Here is a 15,055-nt window from a genome sequence, read left to right as displayed (position 1 = left end):
ATGTGTTGTCCACGATTTGTTCTTCTTGTTTATAAAGAAAATCACATAAACTTCTTTTTTCTGTTTTCAAGACTGTTTATACGTCGCCTTTTTAGTTAGTTGTTTTTGATGTTTGGGGACCTGTCCATATTGTTTCTGATTGTTAATTTACTATGTTTCTTTCATTGATGTGTTTAGTAGACATACGTGGCTGTACTTGTTGAAACTTAAGTTTGAAGTTTCTGAATGTTTTATAAGTTTTGCTTAACTTGTTAAAGTCTAGTTTGATTCTCAGATTCAAGCCCTTCAAACTAATAGTGGAGGTGAGTATCAACCTTTGAAGCGTTGGCTTGCTTCTAAGGGAATTCAGCATAGTATCTCTTATCCTCGGTACATCTGAAAAAAAAATGGTAAGGCTGAACGAAAACATAGGCATATTGTGGAGATGGGACTAACGTTGTTGGCTCACGCTTCATTGTTCTATTAGTTTTTCGAGTCATGCTTTTCTGACTGATGTATTTTTAATCAACAGGTTGCCTTCAGTAGTGCTGCATTCTAAGTCACCACATGAATGTTTGTTCGGGGTTAAGCATGACTATTCCTTTCTCAAGATTTTTGGTTATGCCTTTCATCCTCATATGTGAGATTTTAATTAGCATAAGTTGGATTTTTGTACACGTCAGTATGTTTTTCTTGGTTATAGTGTTTCCCATAAGGGGTACAAATGTCTTAATGAAAGTGGTCGTATATTTGTTTCCATGCATGTTGTGTTTCATGAATCTGTTTTTCCTAGTGCAGGGAAATTTCAAACCCTTAAGGACGTTGCTGAGAAAGTCTCCCCTGTGATTCCGTTGGGTATTGTTACTACTCCTGCTCAGCCTATGCTTTGCCTAATTCTTCTAATGTTGGTGGCAGGGGTTCAGTTCCAGTTACAGACTCGGCATCTAAGTCCATGGGTGTTTTTCCTAATCATCTACCTGGGGCACCTGAAGATGTTTTGCTGGTTTCTTTGCGCCAACGCGTGGCACTGTTGTTTTACCTGAGGGTTTACCTGATTCAGCTGATGTTTTACCTGAACTTTCTCATGAGGTGTCTTGTGGTGTAGTTTATTATTTTACATCTCTGGTCTTCATTGATAGAATTTTTAGAATTTTTATTCGAGTACAAATTTATATTCGAAATTATGTATGTCGGGAAATTGATGATCGTGTAGTTCGTTATCGGAATCAAGTTCAAAGCAAATTAGGAGAAAAGGATAAAATCCGAGAGTGAATCGATAGTGAGGCAACATGTAAGTACAACCTACTTGTTTATATTTGATATGAAGACGGCTTAAATGAGCCAACCTTGAAAGTTTTCGATGGAGAACAATTTGAATTATTTTATGATATATTTTTATATTGATTTAATAAATGGTTTTTTATATGATTTTAGGTATGAATTACCTAAATAATTTTATACGATATTTTATTTCATAGCATGTGAATATTTTTTTGTATAAACTGCCCAAATTCGGTTTTATGAGAATTATTTTATATTCAATTATATAGATGTTTTGCTTTTATATGCAAATAAGTATTTGATTTGAAATAAAGTCCATTGTGTGAGAATTAGAGTTAGTGGCACAATGACATGCTATGAGGTGGAGTGATATATGATTACTGATATGATCTGGTATATTCGTGTACATCTACTTGACACTATATGTGCATTATGATATTCATGATGTTTTGACATCGTGAATTATTATATTGGATTCTGATTTAGTATAGTGTTGTGTTTTACAACAACTATACTTCTGTTTAGCACCAAAAGTGGTATATGATACTAGCACTAAAAGTGTTATCTGTTACTGATAGTAAATTTGTATATCGTACACTCGTTATGTGACTCGTGTAACATATATTCTCATGATAATACAATGGGCAATGATTTGATCTGAAATAGAAAGTATAGATCTGAAATGGTATAATACAGTCTGATTTACAGATTTTTATAGTAAATTCTTATAACAGGATTTGATTTAATATTATACATGTTTTATTTTAATAATGTTTTTATACGATGTGATATGTTTTATATATTAAATATTTTATATATATTACTTGTTGTCTCACTAAGTGAAAATTTAGCGTGTGATTGTTTCACACGTAGGTACCAGTAAGTGAGCAAAATAGAGAGTGTTTTAGCGTCATTTATGATGAAATCGAATATGCCTTTAGAATCGGTCAGGACATTGGACATCATACAAGGTTACTTTCTATTTATATAGTGACATATATTATGGAATTTTAATTGCTCTGATATGAAATTTATTTAGGTTCCAAATATTTTAAATATAAATTATAATTAATAGAAATAATGAATATTATTTTAACAAATTATATTTTAAAAATTAATTAGTGAATTTTTAAATTAGGCGGTTTTAGGCAGTAATATTTATGACATAAAACTGTTTTGCACTGTTTGTTTGCTGCTTAAAAACGATTTTAATTTTAACATTATAATATTAAATTATGGTTTTATGTGATTAATAGTTCTAAAATAAATAAATGCATTTAAAAAATAAAATTTCACTGATTTTTTAATAGTAATAGTTTTATACGACTTATGTGATTTCTTTAACTTGTATATGAGTACGTATATGAGTTACGGGTGTTATAGGTTATGAGTTTGTTAGCTTCCAACATCTAGCTTTCGGTATTCCCCCTTATAAAATCCCTGGACCTCTATTGAGGTATTTCGAACTTTATCAATAAAATACTGAGAGTGCTTTCTTTCTTTCACTGTTGTGATATGGATTAGGAGTTTTGGGTAGTTAAGAATTTTAGAAGTTTTTTTTTTTTAAAAAATAATATTTTTTAAATAAAATTAAAGAAGATATATTTAAATATTTATTTTTTAATTAAACTATTCTAAATTGATATGTTTATATTTGTTGAATTATTCGATATATACCAACTTAAGTTTCTATAATATTTAAAATCTGACTGACCGAACTCGAAAACAAAACAAAGCTCTCACAAACATATTTGGTCATTACTTTTAATCTCATTAAAATCCAAAATTCACAACTAAACCCATCCTCCCTCCGCGTCTCAGATCTCATCAACCATTGCTTTGCTGACCCACTAACCCTCCATCTCACATCACATGCACACAGGTGCTTAATAATGTCCATCACTTCATTTTGTTGTTGGTATGTTATAAGTACCGACAAGAACCATCAAGTGCTTTCATTGTCAAAGCAATCCAAAAACATAAATGCGTCCCTTTTTCATCCCTACCAAACATCATTATTCGTATTAAAAACATAACCCTTATTTGGATTGAAACCCAAGTCGGTGAAATGAAAAGAGAAAAAAAAAACATGTAATGATGTGGCTGGCGACTTCCGATAAAAGTTGCTGTGATTTATGATTGAATCAATATATATAAATATGCCTATGAATTATACATAAGATGATCAAACCATTGCCTGTATATCACATATATTAGCAGAACAGTACAGAGGAAATTAAATAAATATAAATTATTAGATATTTATGGTGGGGTGGGGGGAATAGCTAAAAAAAAAACACAATTTAACAGGCCATCTACTCATGGTTGCGCCAGAAGAAATTTGAATTACAACTCAATGGCGCGAAAAAGCAATACTTTAGTAGTAGGGAATAACCGGCGGCGGCGGAGAAGCGTATGACACTCCACTGATTGGTGGAAGTGGTGTGTTTTCATTTGACGGTGGCGGTGGTGGAGATGGCGACGGAGGCGGCGGTAGTGGGGATGTATATGCATAGTGTGTTGGTGGAGGGCTTTGATGCTGTGGAGATGGTTGTGAATAGTGATGACCGGGTGTGGGTGTATCTGGTGGAGGAGTTGGATGTTGGCTCGGCGAGGGCGGTGGTGATGATACTGGAGTTGTGCATCCTGGCGGGGGTGGCGGAGGAGGAGGGGTTGTATGACACGACTCCTTGGGTGGTGGAGGAGACTGATGCTCATAAGATGACGGTGGTGGATGGTATTCTACTGATGGAGGTGGCGACTGATGCTCATAAGATGACGGTGGTGGATGGTATTCAACTGGTGGAGGATGCTCAAAAGATGGTGGTGGTGGATGGTATTCTATTGGTGGAGGTGGAGACTGATGCTCATAAGTTGACGGAGGTGGAGGGGGGCTTGCTTGCTGCCCCGTTGACGGAGGTGGATAATACTGACCTTGAGGTGGCGGCGGTGGCTGCAATGAATGGCTGGGCGTGGGAACATAATAGGCCGGAGGGGGAGGAGGTGGTGCATAACGGGTATTTGGTGATGTATTCTTTGTTGGTGGCGGCGGCGAAGGCGGCGTGTTGTAGTGATTGTTTGGGGATGCCGGTGGTGGTGGTGGTGGTGGTGGTGGATTATTATAGTAATGGCCTGATGGAGTTGGTTGTTCTACTGGTGGTGAGGGTGGTGTATTGTGGTAATGGCTTGGTGGTGGAGTATTGGAGTAATGGTTAGGTGGTGGTGGTGGAGTGTTGGTGTAATTGCCTGATGTGGTTGGTGCAGGTGGTTGTACCATTGGTGGTGGAGAGTGTACGGGCCCGTAGTGAACAGGCGGGGGTGGCGGTGGAAGATGCGTATTTGGTGATGTTCTTTGAGTTGGTGGCGGTGGAAGATGCGTATTTGGTGATGTTCTTTGAGTTGGAGGCGGTGGAGTTGAAACGTGAGAGTACTTCGGTGGTGGCGGCGACGGCGGGGAATGATAAGGCATTGGTGAAGACTGGGATGATGGTGGTGGTGGAGGATGTGATCTACCTGAAGGCGAAGACTTAGAAGAAGGTGGTGGCGGGGATTTCCTAAACCACTTCGGTGAACTAGATTGACGCGGCGTTGGAGGCCTTGAAGCATGACTCCTCCTCGGCGGCGGTGAGCTTCCACCACCATTACATTTAAACTTACCGCAATCCACAGGTCGAGCAGCATCCGAAGAGCATTCCCTGGAAGATCTCTGATCCATCTTCCCAGGAATACAATTCATAGTACCATTCGCCACCTCTGCACCAGATATCGCCGGACAACTAGGTGGTTCTCCAGTGAAATAGTTAAAAGAATAAGTAAAGTTCTGCAACCTGGAAAGCTGGCACACGGTGGCCGGAATCACACCGGTGAAGCCATTATGAGCAATATCCAGCTGCTCTAAACTCCTCATATTCCCAACAGTAGACGGCAAAGATCCCTGAAGATGATTAAAGCTCACATCAAAGACAGTAACTTCCTTAAGCATCCCGATCTGCGGAGGCAAACATCCGGTAAGATTGTCGTTCATCAGAATGATTTCATTCAACGTTCCACCCATCTTCCCAATGCTTCCAGGAATACAACCACCCAGATCGTTGTTCGCAAACACCAGAACCGAAACAGGAGAGTTCCCCAGGTTCTCAGGAATACCAAATCTGAACCTGTTGTCGTTTAAAAACAACGCATCGAGTTCCTTGTCGAACAGCTTCGAGGGAACCGATCCTTCGAACTCATTGAACCGAAGATCCAAGTACTTCAAACCAGGCAACGAGAGAACCACATTGGGGAACTTGCCAACAAATCGGTTGTTGCTCAAATCGAGCTCATGAAGCAGCTTCAACCGGCGGAAGCTGGTCGGGACAACGCCACAAAACCGGTTGGAATTAAGGTGAAAGAGCGCGAGATCGGTCAAGCGGCCGAGCTCCGGAGGGAGGTAACCGGCAATGTCGGCATGATTAAGATCAATACCGGCAACAACTCTGATTTTGGGATTCGAAGTAGAGGGAGCACAATAGATTCCCATATAAGAGCACACGTTGGAGCCATTCCAGTTGGCCGTGAAGTTAAACGGGTCCGAAAATATGGCAGATTTCCAAGCCTGCAAAGCAATGTATGCTTCACGAAGCCTAGGATTCTCGAACCTTAAACTCGGATCTACATCATCGGCTGCCGACACAACGGAAGTGGAAACTAACACAAGAGCACCAAAAAAACAGGAGAGAAAAAGAGACATTTGCAGTTTTGCACAAACAATGAGCAGAGAGAAAAGATCAGATCACATGGAGATGAGCGATTGTGCCATATGTTAATGTTCTGAGCAAAAGCCTGTATCCACATGGTTTGCTTTATAAAGCATAATAATTGTAAACACTGGGTTTTATTTTCACCTTTTTGGGGTTCTATTCTTACTTACTAAAATTTTTACTGTATTTGTTGGATTGAGTAGTTGATTAGTTTATTGATTAATCAAGCTTCGAAATGATAAATTATGAATTTGCACACTACTTATGTCGCCTGTGTAAATGTAAGTCTAACATTTTGAACTAGAATTGCAAACGACAAAGAACATTGACATGCTGGCACGTCTGTCTCTTAATACATCATTTGTAGATTCGTGGGTTAATTTTATTTTATTATTAGAAATATTAAAACCTGAAAAAAGAAAGTATATTGGCTGGCATTAGATTGGATTCTTCTCCCATCCAAGCAAGCAAAGCAATGCGCGTTGCAATTTAAGAGTCAAACCAGTTTGGAAACATGGGGTGCACATCTGTGCATTCTTTACTTGTTTTTTTCTATTAGTTTCCAATGTTCTTATAAATGATCACTTTATTCTCTATTTTCTTAGAATATTTTAATCTAATATATTAATTTTTAGTCAAAATAATTTCCGTTTAATAAAAAATGTTAATTGATTAATGGTCTATATATATTACTACATGACATCCTCACTTATATTTAAATGATGATGTGATATATCACTATTTATGATCACTTTGTCCTCTCTCTATATATATTTTTTAGTATTTTAGTCTTTAACGATTTAGTTTTTAGTAGAAATAATTTTTGTTTAATAAAAATCGTTAATTGATTAATGATCAACACATATCATTGAAGTAATATTTTTACATACATTTAATTGATGATATGTTGTATGTCATTCATCCAAAATGATTATGTGGCATGTGTTATGTCACTCATAATGATATTTAACAACATGAATTGATTGATGATTAACTAATAACTATTTGATAAAAAAAATCAAAAGTTTAAGAGCTACAATATTTTAAAAAATAAAAAGTTAAAATCATGATTTATACAAATGTTAAAAGTTAATTTTTATCATTATATTTAATTTTAGTTATTTTAAATAAATGTTTTTTGTATCTCAAATGTTTTAAGTTTGATAATATGATATAGAGATGAGTATTATAATTTTTTAATTTTAAATAATTTAAAATTTTAATATTCCAATAATAGTAGGATAACATGTATTGTTATCTTATTATTGAAAATTAAGAAAATTGTTATATTATTAAAAAATAATAATATTTATGTAAACTATGGTTAAATTAAAAAGATAATATTTACGTAAAAAATGGTTAAAGATAATTACTAAGAAAATTTTGATTGTTATATTTTTAAAAGAATATAATATAATTATTAAATTTAATAAAAAATAATTTAGTGACCAAAAATATAGTTTTTCCTTAATGATAATAATAGATTGTATGTATTAAAAATTTGGGTAAAGTACGTGTTTAGTACTTAAACTATCAATTTTGGTATATAAACTTTTAATTTTTTTTAAAAATCATACTAAAAGTTTAGTTTTGTTTTATTTTAGTATCCCACCTTCAAAATTTTTATTTTTGTTTTATTTTAGTACCTCGTTCAAAATTTAACGTTAAATTTTAAATAAATTGAAAGTTTAGGTACTAAACACGTTAAGTTTATATCAAAATTAAATGAAAACTAAACTTTAAGTATGATTTTAAAGAATTGAAAGTTTGAGTATTAAAACAGACCAAATTAATAGTTTATGTACCAAACGCATAGTTTTCCCTAAAAAGTTTAATGATAAATTCAAATGAATGGGCATGAATGTAAGAAGAATGAAAATTTTGCATTAGACATTGGGCAATTGACTTTATGTAAAGTGGGACTGTCATCTTACTGGTCATGTCAAGCACGTATACAATAAATCGGTTGGCGGTGGTGTCAAGCAAATAAGATTTTATAAGACGGTCCAAAGTTAATGATTTGCAATCATGTATATAGGCAGATCATCATTATTGTATATAAAGATTACTTTTCATGGATTTGGTATTTAAATTTTACTTTTCATATATTAATTTAACTAATTTTATTAGTAATTCGAATGTGCTCTTGCAAATTGCAATATAAGTGTATAATAAATTTATAAAATATATTTATAATAATAATAATCATCTCGAGAAAGATAATAATTATTTTGCAAATTGCAAATCATTTTAGAAACCAATACAAATCTAATTTTGCAGTTTATGTAGTTCAAATAATGAAAATTAAAAAAGCAAGAAATTAATATCGGTGTAAATAGAAGCAGCGAGTCAGATCTGCATATTGACTGCATTTACATAATTGCCATTGCCTGTCACTCAAAGAAACTGGTCCCGCTGCCCATTTGTAAAATCTAAATTGGCTACACGATTTTTGAGACTTTTCCCAATTTCGAATCTTTTTTTTTTCTTTTTCATATGAAACAGCGTAAGCAAATTGAACTCCTTACTCCACTTACTAAAAGCCTTCAAAAAATAATTACAATTAAACTTGAATAGAAATTTGAAAAACTCTTTTCAATCTAAATTTCATAAAATTCAACTTGAAAAAAATTCAAATAAAATTTAAATTACAAAATAAAACAAATAATTCAGATTAATTCAACTTATCTCAATCGAATGGTCACCCCTACTTCAAAGCATTTGAAGTATTTCTACAAGGAAGTTCTCAATCATAGAAACCATTTAGCTTGAATTTTGGCCTAGGCAAGGCAACTACTTGTGCTGTCAGCTCAGGGACTGTTACACACAAAATCAATTAGAATTTAATAATACAATCCTATGCTTTACACTTCATACATATCAGTTTCTCGAAAGAGAGAGATTTCACCATATGGATCATTCAGATCAGATGGTACCGGCAGATGATGCCTGCAAAACATGCATATAAACTGACAAGAATCCCTGCTAAACATACGCATCTGGAGGAGCTTCTTCAGGGATCTAGAGAATGTGAAAAACTAATTTCAGGTTAGAATGCCAGAAACAAAACAACCAATAGCTAATGGAATTCGTATCACCATTTTTTGATGCGGACTGCTGTAAGTGGCATAAATTAACAGAAGCATCATTTACCTCTCCAGGAGTCCATTTCTCTTTTAACCAAATACTTGAATCCCCGGAAACAACCATCGTCGGCCAGTTATTTCTGTCACATTCGTAAAGAAGAATAAGCATATTTCTAACTGATACCAAAAAACAACAAATACAGCAGGTTAGAAAATGATTTTGTTTCCCATGGGAGAGATTTCTGTATTAACATACCCTAACTGAACATCTGTAGCTTCTTGTCCATCTGCTTTAGAATTTGGGAGTGAGATGTTAAAGACACAAGGAGCCTGGCTGCTGGATGAACTCGAGTTTTGAGTTGAGAATGCCGCTGCAGAAAATTGGTTAATAGCAGGACTAACGGCATTGCTGTTGCTGAACTTAGCCGTGTTTGTAGGGAAGGAAGCTGCAACCGACTGGTTGGGTTGTTGGTTACCAAATGAATCTGTCATGTCAACACTGAAATGAGAACCTTGCATATTAAATGCACATGAATAGTGCAAATGGTAAACCTTGAAACTTACAGGCATTTGCCGATGAAACATTGTTCGCTGCAAATACATTTGGGGATTGAGATGAATTTGGGAAAGAAGTTGGTAGACCAAAGGTGTTATTAGACTGTACAGAAGGCCTGAGAAAAAATTCTTTGTAAGGTTATAAAATCCTGAGGGCTAAACTTGGGGTCTGGGACTCACAGTCATAGATACAAACCAAGAAAGAACGAGATAATATAATATATTTTTTATAGGTGTCATTCTTACCTCTGCGGGAATCCTGTATTAAGTGAAGCTCCCAGCTGACTAAAACTGGAGACTGAAGGAGCCACAGTGTTTTGAGGAGTGGGAGAAAATCCAGCTGAAGTGGCCCCCGGAAATGGAATTTGTTGTGTCAAATTAGAGCCAGCAGGTCCCTTATAGGGATTCTGAAGAAGGTTTTCAAACTCAGCTAACTTTGCATTGAGTAAATTCCTCTCTCGCTCAATCTGTGGTAATAATTGGTCCAATCAGTAAGTTCTGGTCACTAATTAGCATCACATGGTATGATATCAACATCCTTTGTATAACAATGATTAAGATTGATGGAAGACAGAAACATGAAATCCTTTGGAGTTTGGAGAGCAGAAATACACTGACAACAAATACAAAGAAATGTTTGGCATGAAAAGAAGAACAAGTAACATGATGGAAAGATTTGAAGAGCTGTTCACTAATTAAGAGCAAAATTACCTTATAAGTAGCCATAGAAATTCTTTTAAGACTAGCCAAGAAAATCTTTTTAAAATTCTATAATCTATTAGTCTATATGTGAGTATTTATGTGTATCTAAGGTAAAAGTACATTCCGTTAAAACAAACTTCAGATTTAGCAAGCCAATTCCTAGTTCCTAGGGTTTAAGCCCCATGTCAAATAGTATTTCAGCCATCTTTGCAAGAAATTCATGGAAACAATATCTGCAACTGATTTTTTCATTTCTTCGATTGTTCTCTGGATCTATTTGACCTTTTGTTGCAGGTTCCTTACTTTCTCATCCAAGCTACAACAAAATATCAGAAATAGCCAAAATATATGTATCTGTCAAAATAATTCCAAAGTAAAAGTTAAAAATGAAATCACGGATATATGCTAAGGTGAGCATGTAGATATGATTAACATGCAACTGTAAATCTGGAAAGTGAAGTATTCAAAATCCCCTCACAATTGATTGCAAGCTTAAACCACGTTTTGCATCATCATATGCTGCTGCCCGCAATTCTTCATAGCTGACATCGCCAACAATGTCGCAAGGGGAACTAAAAACAAAAAATTCAAAGTTTATAACACATTAATTTTCCAGTACCATTCTCATAATTTCAAGAATAAAAATATCTACCACCTGAAAGCCTATTGGTTAGAAAAAAAGGGTCTAGGTTGTACTAGCCAATAAGTTCTGAATTTTGACAATGACAGATTTCCTAGACCAAAGACGATTAAATGCGTTAAAGGTCATAAGATTAATTTCACAAAAACTGAAATATTTTATGGTGGTGTTATTTCCAGCAGCTTGAAACACCTGAACTATAAAATAATTCTTTCTACCCAGTTCTTGGGAGGATTTTTGCTCTTAAAATTAAAAAATACTCTTTGCAACAAATATTATAAAAATTGAGAACCCTTTGAAAGACCTCTAGACCATTTAGGTGGTAAAACATACTTTTTCCAATGGCTGTAGCATGTAAGCTTCCAAAGGGGTTTTTCATGCTCAAAATCTTCAGCAATAATGCGTTTGCAGGAGTCGGGATCATTGCATCTGTTGCATCCAAAAGTTTCACATTTTGTCAGTTGTAGAACTCAACTAATGATGACAAAAATTATTCTGAAGCTACACAGCAGCTAAGAGAATTGGAAAACCACTCCTTGCTACTACTCACCTATGGTTTGTTGCCTGAGCCTGATTATCAGACTGCCGTGATGAAGGGGCAGCACCGTTGGCAGAAGATCGGGTCCATGTATTCTGAGGAAAAGTACATACAATATGATAAGAAAAACAGAAGATAAAATTAGGACACCCTTTAACATAAGCAAAGGATATCCAGCTCCTTCCAGAGTTTGATTCAAAAAAGAAAAGCCAGAAATGACATCATAAATCAAAGCAACCACATTGTGAGTCGGATTGTTATATACAAAATTTTAACCTTGAACTGGGTCTGTTTATTTCCAAAATCGTTGGCCCCTTTTGACTGAGCATTATTCTGGACACCAAAACCAAAAGGATTTGGCTTTTGTTGTTGGGTTGAACTGGCTTGAGTGCCGAATCCAAATGGATTAGACTTTGGCTGTTGCTGAGTCACGTGAAGAAATTTGCACCTTTCACCATACTGACAGCTGGAGAAAGAAAGTTCAAGATTAAGGAGTTGGTGAGGAATCTAATAGTGATCAACAATTTAGACACATGATATATTGAGATGACGATTACATAAATTCAGAAATTAATACTTCGTCAAGAAACTTTTACACAGAACAAAATTAAATGATAATAAATTAAGTATAAGAACCCACAAACTTATTAATTCAGGTGAACTATTAGAAAAATATTTTTTTATTTATAATTAAATATATCAAATCCACGGCTAGGAGTTGAGATATTTTGGTCAATATGTAGGCTAGAAGGGATAAATGGCTTTAGAATTATCTTCCAATGAAATGAGTAAGTCAAAATATTGCAATAAGTTCTATTCTTGATTTCAAATCTAGACTAAAATTAACCCCTAAATTTTCATTTTTTTCGTTACAAAATCTTTAACAGATTAGTGATTGCTAAAAGAGGTTTCCAATTTTTCTCCCATAAAAAGTCAGACTTCAGAGGCTAACCAAGCATATCATGAGTGACGATGTTTCCTGCTATGTTTCTACATACATGGGAGGAAGATGGTCCTAGATTTTATAAGAAGATGGAAAAATAGTTAGATGGAAGAACAATTCACGGGGAAGAAAACTGCCAAAAACTTAACAAAGATGATTTTAAACTTTCAGTTGATGACGACAGTTTCACCATTCTGTTATATCATGTTTCGATGGTAAATTGGTAATAGCTAAGCTATTAAAGTAGACAATAAATGCACAGCCTTCTCAAGATTTTAGAAAGAAGTTTATGATGCTCATCTTGGCTTACAAACAATGTCTGATAAGGCTCCAAGAACTCAAAAGATATCAGGTGAGCAAAGAATATGCAGATTATGACCTCTGAACAAGAACAAAGTAGACTTATTAAATAGTGCTACTTACTGAGACATAAGTGAACAGACATAGGATGGAATTACAGGTGAAAAAAGATCAAAGAATGAGACTAGTCACTAGTATTATAAGAATAATCCAATTGTGTCAGGTTTCAAAGTGATATCTCGCAATAACCAGACAGACGCGCATGATATTCATTAATTCAGTGAAAGAGAAACTTATGAGTCACTTCCGTAGAAGACTTCCGAATTATAAAATGTCCGTGGGACTCGATCCCACGACCTCAAGGTTAAGAACCTTGTGCTCTACCAACTGAGCTGGATAGTCATCTCTACACGAGAAGGGAAATAGCTAAAACAATAAATACGGGAGTGGTTATTTTAAATTCCCATCATATTACTCATTCCCTTGTGATCTAATTGACCCAAATTTTGTCCTTCACTCCAGTTTGTTAGATAGGTTGCAGAAATTCAGCTTCAAGCTTTGACTAAAGAACAGGTTCAAAGAAACATTTTAAGTGACCATGTTCAACTGGAAATAGGCTAAAAAGAAAAGAAAAAAAGAACCCAGAGATTCATTATGTAATTTAATCAAAGCCTCGCCGCTGTGCATTTATTTTCCCCAGAAAGTCATTTCCCCCCCCCCCCTTTTTCTGGAAGTTGAGAGCGGTCGGTTTCCTTATAGAACCAATTGTGTCTGAATTTGAACCTAAACCTAAGACTAAAATTCACAATAAACTTATTTGAAATTTGAGCACTGTGGCTTGTCCTATAAAATCCAGAAATAGTGTTTTCTCAGTCTCTTTAAACTAAGATTGAAGGGAAGAAGAGATTCCAAAAGATTCAATAATTATCCTGGATAGATATTGTTCTAATGATCACCAAAAACCCAGTTTATATGAAACATTGAGGAGGCGACATAATAGAGAAGAAGTGAAGAAGAAGAAGGGGTACCTGCCGCGCTGAAAGTTCCTGCAAGGCTCTTTCTTCATTTGAGTGTTTATTAGGTACCTACTCTATTTTTGCGGTTAAATTTAAAGCTGTAGAAGGCTCTAGTCGGGCCAGTCGCGGTCCAATGCTAAACACTTTTCTGAGCCCGACTTGTTAAAACTTGTTTAAATGGCTCGTTTCACCGGTAATATTGTGGGAAATGAGAATAGTAATAATTTTATATTTAATTAGCTATATGATACTAAAATAATTTTATTTAAAAAATGTATTACGAAAAAATATTTTTAAAAAAAATATATAATTATTAAGATGTATTTTTATCAATATAGTAGATTTTTGAATAACATCTCCAAGGACGGTGTCTCAAAATAAAATAAAATAAAACTACACAAATGGTCACTAATGTTTGAATATATTTTTGTTTTCTCTATTGAAGTTTTAAAAATAACAAAATGATCACTAACGTTATCAATTTATAACAAACCTATCATTCGACGTATATTACTGTAGGTGATGGAAAGATGATGTGTCAAAATATGACCTAGTTGACACGTTAAGTGCTGACCTAACACCATTTGACCACCATTTTGATCGATCTTTGTCTTACATCTTCACTCTCACATCTCCACACTTCTTTTTGCAGCTAAAATAATAAAAAAAATAAAAAAAAGAAAGCCACTCTCAAGGTTGAGGGCGGCAACAACGTCATCTCACAGCTATCTTTGTCTCGTGCAATGCTCCCCATCTGCTAACATTCCTTTCTTCATTCAAAAACCGCTCTTTAAAGCATCAAATTCACTCGTCCCTTTTCATTCCTCCAAGAACTATAATGCTAAGCTCGAATTTGATAGAATCAAATTAAGGAAACAAATGAATCTTAAGGTTATTCATGCTTGACAGTTGGCTTCTTGAATCAGCAGGTGAGGATTTTCAAGGTATTATAGATTAAATCGTTTGGTTTTGACTTATGAACCTTGAATGCTTATTTAAGAAATTAAAAACATTGGGGCTGGGATGAAAGAAGGTGCAACTGGTATGGTTGTCAAGGTCGAGCAGCATGTGCTCATCCTTTTATCTGATATGACCAAAGAACATATTCATGATTTTGCTGATGACGTTTTCGAGAGCTCTGAAGTAACTATTGGTGTAACAAAAATTGGGGAGTATAAGTTTCGTGATATTGTGCATTCTGCTGCTAGATAACAATAGCTTAGGTGTAATTATACGTGTAGGAATTCAGGTTTTTAAAGAAGTTCTAGAGAGACCA

At 34.9% G+C, this 15,055-nt stretch overlaps 2 protein-coding genes across 9 annotated transcripts; both read right to left on the bottom strand.

Annotated features, from left to right (window-relative positions):
* Positions 1-3,412: 3,412 nt before the first annotated feature.
* On the bottom strand, positions 3,413-6,073 carry LOC120168121 (leucine-rich repeat extensin-like protein 2). Of its 7 annotated transcripts, none has more exons than XM_039176955.1 (3): positions 4,538-6,073; positions 3,779-4,405; positions 3,413-3,733 (listed from the first exon to the last, which is right to left on the bottom strand). In XM_039176955.1, exons 1-3 carry the CDS (start codon positions 5,987-5,989, stop codon positions 3,638-3,640), a joined length of 2,175 nt encoding a protein of 724 aa, XP_039032886.1. In that variant the 5' UTR covers positions 5,990-6,073; the 3' UTR covers positions 3,413-3,637. The 7 variants fall into 7 exon arrangements, with proteins under 7 accessions (XP_039032886.1, XP_039032881.1, XP_039032884.1 ...); XM_039176950.1 differs by having other exon boundaries at positions 3,413-4,070; positions 4,107-4,405; XM_039176953.1 differs by having other exon boundaries at positions 3,413-4,405; positions 4,538-4,586; positions 4,629-6,072.
* A 2,607-nt stretch (positions 6,074-8,680) lies between these two features.
* LOC120168123 (zinc finger CCCH domain-containing protein 16-like) lies at positions 8,681-13,834 on the bottom strand. 2 transcript variants are annotated; one of them, XR_005520099.1, is made up of 11 exons: positions 13,792-13,834; positions 11,797-11,986; positions 11,533-11,615; positions 11,316-11,411; positions 10,821-10,914; positions 9,887-10,107; positions 9,650-9,756; positions 9,342-9,570; positions 9,153-9,225; positions 8,908-9,020; positions 8,683-8,816 (listed from the first exon to the last, which is right to left on the bottom strand). XR_005520099.1 is itself a non-coding variant. In XM_039176956.1 (10 exons), the coding sequence occupies exons 1-10, from the start codon at positions 13,827-13,829 to the stop codon at positions 8,985-8,987; spliced, it is 1,167 nt and encodes a 388-aa protein (XP_039032887.1). In that variant the 5' UTR covers positions 13,830-13,834; the 3' UTR covers positions 8,681-8,984. The 2 variants fall into 2 exon arrangements, 1 of the variants encoding a protein (XP_039032887.1); XM_039176956.1 differs by having other exon boundaries at positions 8,681-9,020.
* Positions 13,835-15,055: the final 1,221 nt, after the last annotated feature.

This window comes from Hibiscus syriacus, unplaced genomic scaffold (genome assembly GCF_006381635.1).
Source record: "Hibiscus syriacus cultivar Baekdansim isolate YM2019G1 unplaced genomic scaffold, ASM638163v2 tig00111708_pilon, whole genome shotgun sequence".
NCBI lineage: Eukaryota > Viridiplantae > Streptophyta > Magnoliopsida > Malvales > Malvaceae > Hibiscus > Hibiscus syriacus.
The sequence above is the reverse complement of the archived record's forward strand: the minus strand, read 5'-3'. Positions and strand labels throughout refer to the sequence as shown.

Coding starts and splice junctions, on each gene's coding strand:
- LOC120168121 (XM_039176949.1), bottom strand. CDS start 5,989: ATGTCTCTTTTTCTCTCCTGTTTTTTTGGTGCTCTTGTGTTAGTTTCC. Junction 4,406..4,537: donor CCGTACACTCTCCACCACCA/ATGGTACAACCA, acceptor CCAGTAGAACAA/CCAACTCCATCAGGCCATTA.
- LOC120168123 (XM_039176956.1), bottom strand. CDS start 13,829: ATGAAGAAAGAGCCTTGCAGGAACTTTCAGCGCGGCAG. Junction 10,915..11,315: donor TGCTACAGCCATTGGAAAAA/GTATGTTTTACC, acceptor TTTTGTTTTTAG/TTCCCCTTGCGACATTGTTG. Junction 10,108..10,820: donor GTTTAAGCTTGCAATCAATT/GTGAGGGGATTT, acceptor TTATTACCACAG/ATTGAGCGAGAGAGGAATTT.